Below are 13,816 nucleotides of genomic sequence, written 5' to 3' on the forward strand. Positions count from 1 at the left end.
CTTATCCCTATTGGGTGAGGCTGTGAGAGCTTTTGCACATTTTTGATGTTTTTCCACATTTTGGGATTTTTGGTCAAAGTCTTGCTAAGGTTTTCTGGTCTATAAAGCTTGGGTTTTGCATAAAATATATTATTTTTGCACAAAACCCACATTTTGCACAAAATCACAAAACATCTTTTATGCAATTCCTGGCACTGATGGAAAAGTGATGGTCTTCTTGCTCTCAGACAGGGATGAAACTGTTTGCAGTAGTTGATAATTTTTCTGACAGGGTATCTGTACATGCCAAAACACTCCTCCTATGAAGAACAAGACAGTTCGTAAATATTCTCTATATGTATAAATTAACATATGATAAAGACTGGGGATGGCTGTGCTCCTCTCCTCACAGAATTCATTGCCCTTTAAACTCAGCGGACAACTGTGGGCAGGAAATAGCGTTCTGAACCTGGAAGCCCATCAAAGATTTCCTATGCTGATTTTTGCAGGGCTCACAGTTCATACACACTGCTTTTATAACTTAAACATTGAGGTCAAATTCTTTTAGGGTTTTCACTGGGTTTTTGCAAACAGAACTACTTTTTCCAACATCACATAAGAAGATATTCAGTACCCCTTTTGCAACATTCAAAGAAACAGCTGTGTCAGTCTGGAAAATGAGTTTGGAAAGAGATTTTGTAGCACCTTTGAGGCTAACTTTGCGAAAGAAGCTGTAGCATGAGCTTTAATAGACTTGAGTCTATATCCTCAGATGCATCTTCCTCAAGTCTACGAAAGCTCAGGCTGCCAGCTTCTTTCTTTCAGTTAAGTCTCAAAGGTGTTACAAGATCCCTTTGCATAAGCTTTTGCAGCCGTGTTGCTTGGCTGCACAAGAGCTACTGAGTGGAACCTGGGTGCAGATCCACCCATAACCCAAACAGCTAGTGAACTAGGAAAAGTTCCTTATATTGCTGATGGGTTGCCTTATTCTATCTTCACTTTCTGGTACCCAGACCACTGTGTCAGTATGCTAGTACTGTATGCTGCCCAGCTTCAAACAGGATTCAGTCTTAGTTTTTGAATTACCTTTTTATGAACAGACAAAGCTATTCATGACAACTTTTCTGATGAACCTGCCCCCCTTCAGCTTTAATTTTTTGTACTGTCTATGATATGGGATCATTTCTGATATGTGTCATTCTAAAACCCCTGCTCTTCTAACCCATGAGAAGAGACCATCAAGTGTTCATTGTTTTCTTGTGTTATTCAGTAACAGAAAACAGAATTCACACAAACAAGGCACTTGGAAATACATAAAAAGCAATGCCCACAGATGTTGGTTTCATCCAACCCAGTGATAAAGCATTCTGCTTTCAAATACGTCAATATGGCATTGCAAGAGGTATTTTTACCCCTGCACATAGCTTATCAAGCATAAATTTCAAGATAACAACCCATCAGTTGGTTACAAACACAAGACATATTATACAATAAACAACTCTGATGAGATTTTCAATGTAGTTATTTGGTGATGCCTGTGAGTAGCAACAGTCAAGCAAAACAAAAATATCCTGGACACAAAAACTATCTTTTTTTTCTTTTCTTCTCTTTTTTGCTTCTATGTTGAAATTGTGCTGATGATCTCATTATTATTATTATTATTATTATTATTATTATTATTATTGCAAAAGCAAAAGCTCTGGGGGGAACAGTTTATACAGCCAGATTGCATGGAGAAAAAATCCACAAACTTCTCTACTACTTGGCTGGAGGCAGTTCCAGACAACCAATATTTCAGCTATTCTTTCTTTACACTATTAAGTAGAGATCCCCATGGATATGATGGCTTTTAGAAAGAGCCTGAAAAAATTACTTTTTTGATGCAGAAAAATTCTGGAGCCAGTATAGGCTTTTATCCTGTTTTTTTAAACTGTGTTTTAAACTACGGGTTTTAAACTGTTTTTAATAGTATTGTTATTTATTGCCCTTTAACTTTTGTAACATTCTTTTTAACAGGATTGTGAAAGAAAACAAAATGTGTGGGTTTTGGTTTAAACTGGGTGGTTTTGTGTGTGTGTGTGTGTTTAAATCAGTTTCCTTGCATAAATGTTTTAATCCCAACACATGTCCACATTTCTTGTATTCGGCTGTACATCTTTTTCTGATCTCATACTTTCTCTCGTCAAAAGAGAGCCAGATGAAGGGCTGAAACAGATCAGTAGTAAGCACCAGCTTAGGGGTGGCGTGGGGGCATGGCGATTAGATGCCGTCCCCAAGCCAGTGTCACACCGCCCACCTGACCAGACAGGTATTCATATGCCACACTTCACAGGGGTGCCAAAAAGCCAGCACTGAAATGGAAAAGCTGCCCTTTTTCTGGCTCAAAAAGGAGTGGCTTTCTGCTGCTTCTTTTTAAGCTGGAAAGACGCCAGGTCAGGGGTGCAGCATGCAGTTGCCGCGGCCCCAATCCAGCACTCAAAGGGGCGGTGTCAAGCCGCCTCTTCAGGGCCATCTGTACTGGCCCTAAGTCTTCCTTCCTTCCTAAGTCTCCCTACATTGGTTCAGCTCACTCAAATGAAGACCACAAGCAGTAAGGATGTGGAATACTACCAGGGAAATTCCCTTATAACAGTCAAACTGGGAATTCCCTTACAGGGGGATTTCCCATCTGTTGATTTTGGAATTATACTGACAAGTAAGTAGCCTATATATAGGAGCCCAGGTCTACAGCAATGTAGGACTAAATAAAAAAAAGTAGCAAAAATGCAGCTAAGATGTTATGGCCACTAACTTAAATAATAATTGTCTTTTTAAAAGTGCCATTTTAAAGCAAGTTGTTTTGGTTGAACTTATGGTAACTGAAGAATTTGTTTCTGAATGATACCTTCTTGCACTATAAAATAAAGTGATTAAAAAGGAGTAACTGTAACTGGATATGGATGTAACAATGAAAATCAGTCCATAAACTGTTGAAAGTTAAAATGTTTAAATCCAAACAATTATTGTTGTTCCAGTAAGAGGGTTGGAAAATAGCAATAACAACAAGACTTTAAAAAATATATATGAATTATCAATGTTAAAAAAACAGGAGTGATTTCTTTTAAGTCATTCAATTTAAACCAAGGTTTAAACCAGCCAACCCTGCATTTGTTAACTTCTATTTTAAATTCTTTAAGTCACCTTGGGTCCCTTGGTAGTAGAAAGGCAGGGTATAAATCAAAGAAATAAATGAATATTTTGTATAATTGTCCCTTCAAAATATTACTGGAAAAAAATGCCTTAACTTGCTATATATACACAATGTAAGAAGAGGCAGTGCATTTGCTGTTATGCATGAAAAAGCCTAACCTTTTTAGGTTCTTTTGGCTGTTGCATCAAGAGATAATTGCTGGTTTTACATTCTGAAAGCCACAAGACAAACCTAAGCTGGGCTCAGACAGAATTCGCTGTCCCTCAATGACAACTGGCAAGTAGACATGCCAAATAACCAGGGGCAGAAGTAGAATGAAATTAGCCCACAACCTTTTGGAGATGCCAGAACGTTACACATTATTATTATTATTATTTATTTTTTAAGGGGACATCTCCAGAAAAGCAGAAGATTTGCCAGGCCCCGACAACTGCCCCCAGACGTACCTGGTTGGGTGCTTCTGGTGGCATCGGGGACGGTGACTTGGACTGAAACGCATCCTGGGACATGAATCCGGAGTCGTGCGAGGACACACTGGAAAGCCTCATGGGTGCCTGCTGAGGCAGATTGGAGCTGCGGTAGCGATAGTGTGAACTGGGTGAGTGTGAGTGCGAGCCGCTTGACCGGGAGTCACTACTGTTAACACTGTTCAGACTGCTGTGAGGCACAAGAGGGGAGAGAGATGGGGGCAAAGGGGGAAGGGAAGAAACAAAAAAGGGGGATTGGGGAAGAGACCAGCACAGTACAATTAACATTCCATGGTTCTCCTGCAAAAGGCATGCAAGCCCAAATCATAAAAAGGGCACAACTGGCAGAAGTAACTGGAAGGAGCTGGAAAGAACTGCAGTATCCTCAGTAACCAGATGGAAAATGGCAAATCAACATGAAGGGACAGTGCAACAATTCTATAATGCTTTGGACTTGCAGATGGTCACACAACCAGCTGTCTGACCAACTGAGATCCACAGGAGAGGCCCTTCTCTCAGTCCCTCCACCTTCACAGGTATGGTTGGTGGAAGAACAAGAGAAGGCCTTCTCAGTGGCGGCCCTTGTGCTTTGGAACTCCCTCCTTAGGGAATCTAGAAAGGTCCCCTCCTTGCAGCCTTTACATCGGCTGAAGACTTTTTATTCAGACAGGCTTTTAGAATTAAAAGCTTTTAACAAAAGGACTGTAAGCGCCATATTGTTTTAAATTACATTGTTGAATTTTCTAAAAATCCTTTCAGGGTGTATGCTTTTAATAGGGTTAACAGTATAATTTGGGTTTAATTCTGGCTTTTCGTGTGCTTTTAATTATAATCTTTTAAATCTGCAAACCACCCTGAGTCCCAGTCTGGGGGGAAAGGCAGGGTATAAATAGTTAATAATATTCATTAGTCCAGCATTTCTATAGTATCCATCCACTGGCACAGTGGGACTTGTTCTTCTGTTCCTTGCAGCTCTCTACACTGCCTGAAAAACAGAACCTTGTAAAAGTTACTTTTTGACAACTCCTAGCCAGCATGGCCACTATGAGGTTTTGCTAGCTAGTCCACCAAAAAGGGTATTTTTTTTTTCTTCAAGTATGGAAGAAAACCTATTCGGGCATGTTTTGGGCCTGCATTAGGGGCTGAACTTCAAGGAAATTGGGGAATAGAAGTTGTTCTATCAGCAGAACAACCAACTGGGTGCTGGCCTGAGAATATTTTCCAGAAGACTAGTCAGACAAGTGGAAAGGAGGTATATTTTATTCTACCCTTGGCTACCAACACAGTGACCAATCCTTTAGAGTTAGGTAGGCTACAGACATCAATGCAAACTTGGTGCAGCACTAGATACCTGTTAGGGCTGGGGCACGGTGGTTAGATACCTGCGGCTAGGGTTGCCATAATTCTCTACAAAAACCGGGACAAAATGTAGGACAAAATTTAGACCAAAATATAAGACAATTGTAGGATAAAATTTAGTCCAAAATGTAGGACATTTAAGGTCCTACATTTTTCTTAAATGCCCTACATTTTGGGCTGAATTTTATCCTACAATTGCCTATATTTTGGTCTAAATGTTGTCCTACATTTTGTCCCGGTTTTTAATAGAGAATTATGGCAACCCTACCTGAAGCTGAAAATCCAAATGATTTCCCATTAACACAAACCTAATCAGAATGAGATAAAGATCCACTGGAAAGTTTGTCTATGCAAGCCCCACTGAAATGAATTAGTGCTGAAAAGGTATTCTTGTGTTCTGGGGCTGCAGCTCCCAGCGATTTCAGTGGGCTTGTGGAAGAGAATGGGCTCCATGGACTGAACTTGTCTGACAGTCAGTCTGTAATGGCAAATATTTCCCCCCATTTGCCTTATGATACTATCACTTCACCCCCTATTAGAGCAACTGTACAATTCCCTAACCTGGTGCCTCCTGCTGGACAACGAAAACAAAAACTTAAGAAGGGCCAAGCTGGATCAGATCAAAAAACTATCTAGTACTACGCTCTTTGCATGCATCAGTTGCCAGGACAGAAGTGTAATTCTCCTTACTGTATTTCCCAGCAACTGACATACAGTCTACAATTCCAATCAGCTCCAGCCAGCCTGGCTAATGGTGAGAAGCAATGGGAATTGCAGTTCAAACTGAGCCTATGATTTAATAAGAGACTGTCCAAAAAGGTGCATGCCCTCCTGGACCTAGTCAAAGTCACAATAAGAGCAGGGAAGGGCGTTGTTGGTGATTAAAGGGGAATGGCTTACTTTATATTCCAATAATCTCTTGTGGATTTCTATAACACTATCACTGGATGTAAGAACCTGTTTTGAACATCTCCCAGAATCCTCCAGCCAATATGGCCATGATTACTTTGGCAGGGAAGTTCTTGCAGCTGTTATCCAAAAATTTAATTTTTCTAAATTCTGACTGGAGGAACTAGGTGCATAATTGAATGAGTCATCTAGATATCCATGATGTATACTCCTGTGGAGTTCTTAGAGGGAAAATGCCATTGCTGGGAGATCTGGTTTTTAGGCATCGCTGCCACCACAGGAGATCTGATCTTACCTAGTTTTGCCAGCAGGCTGCTGCCAGGAGTGTAAGGCTGACCATTTTACCTTTTACTTTTTTGGATATTGCAATTAAAAAAAAAGCCTGAGATTACTGCTGTCACTATATATGTATCTATAGATCTCCTGTCTATAGATACAATATGCATGCACAGACAGCTATAGCTTTGCAGGTGGCAGGGTAGGGACAGAGGGAAAATGCAAGGATATCCTGATCTACCATGCCATGGGGTACTTCAGCTCTCCAATCCAATGATTTGGAAGGCAAAGATTTTGAAGTAGGAAAGAAAACAAATAAGGTAAGAGCACCAGGGGCTAAGAAGGAACGCAAGAGCAGAACATACAGCAGAATCGTCTTCCTTTTGTTGGAGAAAAGGAGAGAATTGGGGTGGTAACTGCATGCTGCCAAACTGTTTTAGCTGCGAGAAAACAGTTTCAAGGAGGAGGTAGAAAAGGGACTTGAGTGCTCCCAACACACGCAAAATAAATAAGTAAATAATTTTTGATCTGAGTTAAGACAGTGCTGAACAGTTAAAAAGCTATTGCATTTTACATTAAAAAATTGTATTCCAACAAGTTTAAAGAATAACAGATGCATTTAGACAGTATAAAATACCCTGCAAACATCATATTAATTAAAAAAAACATACCAGAAAATACTTCAATAGATTCACCTTCACTAAAGGGCCACACTAGCCTGCTAGGAAACCCTGGAGGGATGCGCTCCTCTGCAAACACCCCCACCCCCACAATCCCCCCCTCCAATATATTCTAGGGGAGCATTTTCTCCTTGTCTGAAATGGGGGCTGGGCCATTTTAGGCCTATGAGATGCCTTTTTAGCAACAGAAAATTAACTGAAGTCACTATTTGTTTTTTAAAAAAGGATTTTCTTGGGCCTAAAATGGCCCGCCTACCCCTGAACATGGAGTAATGCCCTGTGTCCCTAAGGGCACTTGGGGGAATTTTTTTTCAGAACAAACCTTTGACACACATACACACAGGAGAGCAGGGAGGACTTAGGCTGTACTTTGCTTATTCTAACCTACATGATTGTTGGGAAACCCTACAGAAGTTATTACAAAAATAAAATTTACAAACGTTTGCTTGAAATTAAATGTTGGGATTGTGGTGGAAATATTCCTTGTTGAAATAAAAAAGCTATAGAAAGATGGAGTCACCTTTGTCAGCCAGAGAGATGGTTTTTGAAATAAAGGCTTGGAGTTTAGTGAAACTAGAGCAAAGGAATAAGGAGTGCATCTTGACCTGGATGGAAGCTGGCACCAGTAAAAAGACATAACATAAACTACTGAGATAAGGACATTCAGAAGCAAGGTTAGGAAGAAAGCCACTGAATTCCTACAGGAGGGGGTAAGGAGTGATGATGCAGTTTTAATGTATGCATGTATTTCTGTTCTGATTGTAAGAATTCTGTATGTTTAAATTGTAATTAGCCAATCAGGTGTATTGAAGAAGCTTCTTTGTCTTGAATAATATAAAAAGAGCCATTTTGTCTTGTTCGGGGTCTCAGCTTTTGGAACTTGAATTCCACTGAGTTCATTGTTTTCCCTTGTCGACAATTGGAAATAAACTTATGGATTTTCAATTACTAGGTCCTCTTGCTAATTCTATTGCTATGCTAATCCTAGAAATTTAAGTTACCTGAAATTTCTGTTACATATTTGGCGAGCCAGCCAGGAGTAAAGGCAAGCAAGAATTGGCAAAGAGTGGAAGAACTTATCTTCCTGCAGGCTCTGTGTGTTTTTGGCATTGAGCGGACCCTTGTGAGAAGGCCCTGGCGCCATCCAACATTTTGATTGGAAGGGCTGAACATAAGGATTGGTTCAGTGGTAGGAACAGAGTTTAGCCTATGTGAGACCACTTAGTAATTTGAAAATTCACTGGGGGAAAAAGGAAAGGGAAAAAATAGAAAAAGAATCATCTCTTCAGGAACAGGTAAAGTATAAAATATAGGGAAAAGTGCACTAAAAAGGGAGCCTCGTTGACCGGTCCAAATCTTTGGATGCGAGTGGGAGAAAGGACCCCCTCCCTGTGTTAGCTGAGCCAGTAGCAAAGGTTCTGCCCAGAGAAGCCTTCTTGTCAAAACTCAGGAACCGGGCCCCTAGGGAACATAAGCAAGGAACTGGGAACTGAAAGGAGGTAGATTGTGGTGTAAGTATTGAAATAGCTAGAAGTTAGGTGCTGGTGGAGAGTTGGAGAAGAGCATTGGTCTATTGTGAGTATAAATTATGGTTGTGATATTTTGTTTCATTCTGTCTGGTTGTGGTGGAGGCTTCAGTAAAGACTGTTGAGCTCCAGTAAAGAGTAAAACGTGGGTATATAACGTGTGGAATTTGTCTGTATGTAGTGTCTGAGATTTGTGGGTTTTGCAATCTGTCCAGTGTGTACTTTTAAATCCTAATCTATAGTGTTTGCACCTGTTGAAATTGTGCTTGTGGTCTTTTGTTGTTTTGTGTCTAAGGATGGCTGAGGAAGGTAAAACTCCTTTGGATTACATGGTTGGTCATTTTGATGAATGTTTTAGGAAAGGCATGGGGAAACGTTTGAAAAAGGAGCGATTAATCTTTTTGTGTAAAGATGTTTGGAGTCAGATTTTGCGAAATTGGCCGAGAGAGGGTAGTATAGAGATTGACATTGTCTTGCAGTTGTATTCTAAAACATTGGAGCCAGAAAGAGGGTTACTCAATGATTATTTGTATATTTTCTATTGGTATAAGACTGTTGGAAAAAGCCCACCTGGGTTGAATAGTTGCAGAGAATTGGTGTTTAAAAAGGATGAGAGATTAACTAGTATTAAAGAAGCTGTGTTCAAGATTCAGATTGATTTGGCCCAAATTGTGGAAGAGATAGAAAAGATAGAGAGAGACTCTGTAGAGAGAGGTGCAAATCAGGGAAGAAGGCCCCCACATGACAAGAAAAGAGGATTTTGAATTAGCTTTGTGTGTTAGACAGTGGCCAGGAGCAACCCAGAGGTAGAAACTTGTTGTTTGGGGAAACTGAAATTGTTTAAATTATAAAAATTGGAAATTGCCTTTGTGTATATTGTAGATAAATTTTGGAAAATTGGTGTTTTAACTTGAGGTTTTCATGATTTTAAATGATCAGTGCCTTTGGGAAAGTTCTGCCCTAAATTTGAATGCATATCTAAATTGAATATTAAGCCTGTGCCTTCCCAGAGACATTGCAAATTCTTTTGTCGGTGAAAGTTTTAAGAAGATGGGCAGAAATAAGTGCTTTATAGTGGTGTTGTTGTTATGGCATAGTAATAATAAAATAGTGAGTTTTAAGCTTAGCCAGTAAGCTTCAGCTGTGGCCTGATTTTGTGAACTGGACTGTGGTTGGAAGTTGATCTAAGAGAGGAGGAAATTGTGAGAAAGATAAAAGAAAGTGTTTGAAGGTATGAGGATGTGAAAATGATGGTGTGTGAAAGGAGAAAGCTTATGGAGCGAGTTGATAATGGTTTGGAAAATGGTTGGAAAATGTTTACAGAGGAAAGTATAAACAAGGTTTGAATTGAAATTGAAGGCTCAAGAATGTTGCAGAAGGTTTGAGTATGTTTAAGTGGCTGAGAAAGATTTAGAAATGGGTTTGGTGCAGATGGACAAGTGGTTTGAGTTCTGGCTGGAGTTAGAGAGAGAAAGGGGGGTTAGGGAAAGCCCACGGTTTGCATTTTAAAACTTTTCCTTTGGCTAAAGCTAGAATAGTAGAAGCTATGTTGGAAAGAAAACCTGGAATGGAGTTTCGTGTTGCCAATCTGGTGACTTTCACACCAACATGGGTACTTTTCAGAGCTTTTGGTGTGATTTTGGTGATTGGTTTTAATAGTAATTTTGAAAGTTAAGTATTTGGTGAGTTTTGGCCAAACGTTTGGGGAATTATCTTCGAGAGGTGAGAGGTTTTTTCCTGGCTGTGGCTAAAGGAGATGGAGCAGCACAGCGTTGTAAGTTGTTGTAAGTTCAAAGCTTGTTTTATTTTTAAAGGCAAAGGATTTTTTCCCCTTAAGTTCATAGAATAGATGTTGTGCTTTAGACTTAGATGAACAAATAGTAAATGTCTTGTTAAGGGTGATCTATGAAGATGCTTGTTAAAAGAGATTGCATTAAGATGGTTTGTTTTTCTTTGAGTGGGAAGTGTGTGTGTGTGTTTGTAGAGAGAGTTCATATCACATCAATAGCAGCCAGACTGGATTCTATCTGACCAGAGAATGCAAGCTTGTTTTTGATATTTTTAAATTTACAGGCAAGCAGCTTTTTGCTCAATATTTTGTTTTTATTTTCTGGCCTCAAGATGCTCTCATGGGTTTTTAAAATGAAGTTTAAGTTGTGCCTTTGGGAATTTATATATGTTTTTTTAAATGCAATTGTTTTTCATTGTGCTTTTTGGATTTTAAATTATTGACCTGCAATCTTCTGATTGGCAATCCAGCTAAATTATTTTTCCAATTAAAGTTGATAAGATTAGTGTGTTAGGCCTGAATTCTTTTGAAGCCTGGGGAAAAGTTAGGATGTTTTGGTTTTGTAAGGCTACAGCTGTGCTAGGCTGAAACAGCTGTTGCAATCATGAGCATTCGCCATGCAAACCTGGTTAGAATTGGTTTATTTTTTATTTTTTGAGTTTTAAGTTGTGATCCATGAGTTTCCTGGCCTATTGAATTTTTGCTTTTTCTGAATATTGTGTGCTTGTTTTGTACTTATTTCAACTGCTAATTTTTGAGGCCATAGCTTTTGTATTTTTGAGCTCAAAGATGCCTGCAAAGTCTTGCCAATGTCATGTTAAATTGGCTTGTTTTAAATCATTTTTTGTTCCTGGTTTTAATTTTTAATTTTGCTCTTGAATATTTTGATTTGTTTTGATTCCTGATTATTGACTGCAGTAATTGGTATTGTTTTTGTTTTTTTTTAATTTCTGGCCTAAAGTTTTTGAAATGATTTTTTGTTATAACAGATGCTGAAAACTATTTTTATATTTTTAAGTTTTGAGAATGGCCCATCCAAGAGGTTTTTGTATATTGTTTTAGCTTGAATTTTTATTTTTATTTTTATAATATCTAAATGTATTTTTGAAAGCACCCGATGTTTCTTTTTGTGATTTTGGAACCCAGAGATCCAGAATATAATTGTTATATTCTGGTTAATTAGTGATTGTCAATTTGATTTACACTCATTGAAATTTATAATTTTTGTTATTTTGAAAAAATAACATGGCGAGCCAGTTGATCCTATGTTGAATTATTATGTGGTTCTGGAATGGAATAAGGAACGATATGAAAGTATTAAAGAGATTGGTATTCTACTATATTGTAGCAAGAGAAAATTTGGAAACATTTTACAAATTCAAATTCTGGTTTCCACTGCCAGACGTAATCAAAATTAATCAAGTTAAATTCAAGCCAGCATGTGTGAAATTGTATCCTAATTCCAAGCTAGAATATATCATTTTGGCCTGAGAGGAGTGACTAAAAAAAAGAGCATCAACTGATTTTTTGAGTCTTGAGTAAAAAGCAAAGAAGTCACTCTATCATAGTTTTGTTTTTTCCTGTTCCCTGTTCTGTTATCAAACTGTTGTGGATTCAAATGAGATAAAGCTGTGAGTACATTGGGTCAGAGTTAAAGTTTCATATTCAGTATGTACATGTAAATGCAGTTTGTAAAATTAAGGTTACATATGTATTTAAAAAAGCATTCAAAAGGTCCAAAGATGCAGGCATAGATAAAAACCTAAAGCATAAAGCGCTCAGGATGACCCAAGAATGATCCAGGGGATCTGTTGTTAGTTAGAGTTAGCAGTGAGACATAAATTCTAGAAGAGAAATATCTTAGCAAAGCCTATAAGAGGGGAGTTAATGAAATGTGGCTAAAGTATACCTTTAATGTATTCATAACATTCTAATAACTTGTCAATTAGTATTTTTCAGTTTTTGCTTTTCCTTTGCCTGGGAAAAGGGGGGGCACAGACAAGAGGAACGAAGTTTAAGCCCCACTTACAACCGGAAGCTGAGTGGGCTCTACTTCGCCATCAATCAAGAAAAGCTAGGCTGCACCTATCCAGGACTTCAGGTGCTCTACGCCAGCTCCTCTGAAAGAAAGATTTCAAATGCTCTCTATCACCCCTTTTCTCTTTTATGATTTCCTATATGTCTGTTATAAGTGATTACACAAAAATAATAAAAAGAATACACATACAGGTGCATGTCCCATTTTCACACCCCAGAAGCTGAAATGGGCACCACCTTGGACTTCAATCAAGTTTGAGCTGAAGCTCCATCAAAATATTATTTTTTTCAGAGACATTGCCTCTTTTTCTTGTCTATATTCCTTGTTTGTGTTCTCTATTCATGTTTCTGTTTGTTGTCTGAGGTTTTTATAAGTAATTAATGCTAAAAGTGATAAAGTTCAATCATACATATTCTCAAATCAAATCACATCCCAAAACATAAGCCTACATATACATGCACATATGTTCCTGACATAAGCAATAACATATGATTTTCACAATAAAGTTAATAAAGCAATCCTATTGAAAAGAAGAAATAAGCTCATCAAGCTCCATGATCAAAGACATAATTGTGTTTGTCGTCAGGATTCCTATTGTTAACTGTGGAATTGGCATAAAATTCAAGTCAAGCATGGTAAGTTTTTTCTCAGGACGCTCTTTGAAAGGAGGGAGACTTTTATACATCTGGAGATAGTCTTAAAGTGTGAAGGCCAGATCTATTCTGATTAAATGGCATTACACAAGAAGAGCTATTCCATAGTGATCTCCCTGAGGAAACGTGAGATGGAAGATGCCCCTGGAGTGGAGGAACATCTGAAACATGCGGCACCCTGGGCATTCCTATTCTGTTATGAGAGTAGTCCAGAGAAGCATAGTAACAGTTGCTTGGCAAGAGTCTGTAACCAGGCTAAAAATTATAGTTTCTCAATGAGAGGTGATTCTGACAGCAGATACAATATTCTTTATAGTGGAGTTTTCCTATTGAATCATGAAACAAATACACAATACATCACTATTAGAAGATTAGCTTGGTGTCAAGAGTAAACTCTAGAGAATCAGATCCAACAAAAGTGTCAAAGGGTTAAAAGCAATGAGAATATGTGTGTTTGACTAATGCTATACTAAGACTAATGTCTTTCTGAAATTGGACCGACTGGAAGATGTTATTGCCTGGTGATGGTAAGAATATTAATATTTTGGTAACTGCTAGACAGGTTTGTTTTGTTCTGAGTTTAGAGTGTCATATAAACATAGTTAATAGTTGATAGTATCATGCAATATGAATATTGATGAAACATCAAAAGGGGGGAATGTGGTGGAAATATTCCTTGTTGAAATAAAAAAGCTATAGAAAGATGGAGTCACCTTTGTCAGCCAGAGAGATGGTTTTTGAAATAAAGGCTTGGAGTTTAGTGAAACTAGAGCAAAGGAATAAGGAGTGCATCTTGACCTGGATGGAAGCTGGCACCAGTAAAAAGACATAACATAAACTACTGAGATAAGGACATTCAGAAGCAAGGTTAGGAAGAAAGCCACTGAATTCCTACAGGAGGGGGTAAGGAGTGATGATGCAGTTTTAATGTATGCATGTATTTCTGTTCT

The 13,816-nt window shown here is 38.4% G+C and overlaps 1 protein-coding gene across 8 annotated transcripts in view; it reads right to left on the minus strand.

Annotated features, from left to right (window-relative positions):
• LOC149317630 (protein MTSS 1-like) overlaps window positions 1–13,816 on the minus strand; it is a 186,850-nt gene that overhangs the window by 13,970 nt on the left and 159,064 nt on the right. For 6 of the 8 annotated variants that reach the window (XM_089517942.1, XM_089517938.1, XM_089517941.1 and 3 more), the window contains exon 10: window positions 3,616–3,826. In XM_089517942.1, the coding sequence (XP_089374068.1) occupies window positions 3,616–3,826 (211 nt within the window). The remainder of the gene's footprint in view (window positions 1–3,615; window positions 3,827–13,816) is intronic. The other 2 variants (XM_089517937.1, XM_089517936.1) reach the window with 1 other exon arrangement.

This window comes from Sceloporus occidentalis, unplaced genomic scaffold, assembly GCF_023333645.1.
Source record: "Sceloporus occidentalis isolate IW3139 unplaced genomic scaffold, rSceOcc1.0.p SCAF_3, whole genome shotgun sequence".
Taxonomy (NCBI): Eukaryota; Metazoa; Chordata; class Lepidosauria; order Squamata; family Phrynosomatidae; genus Sceloporus; species Sceloporus occidentalis.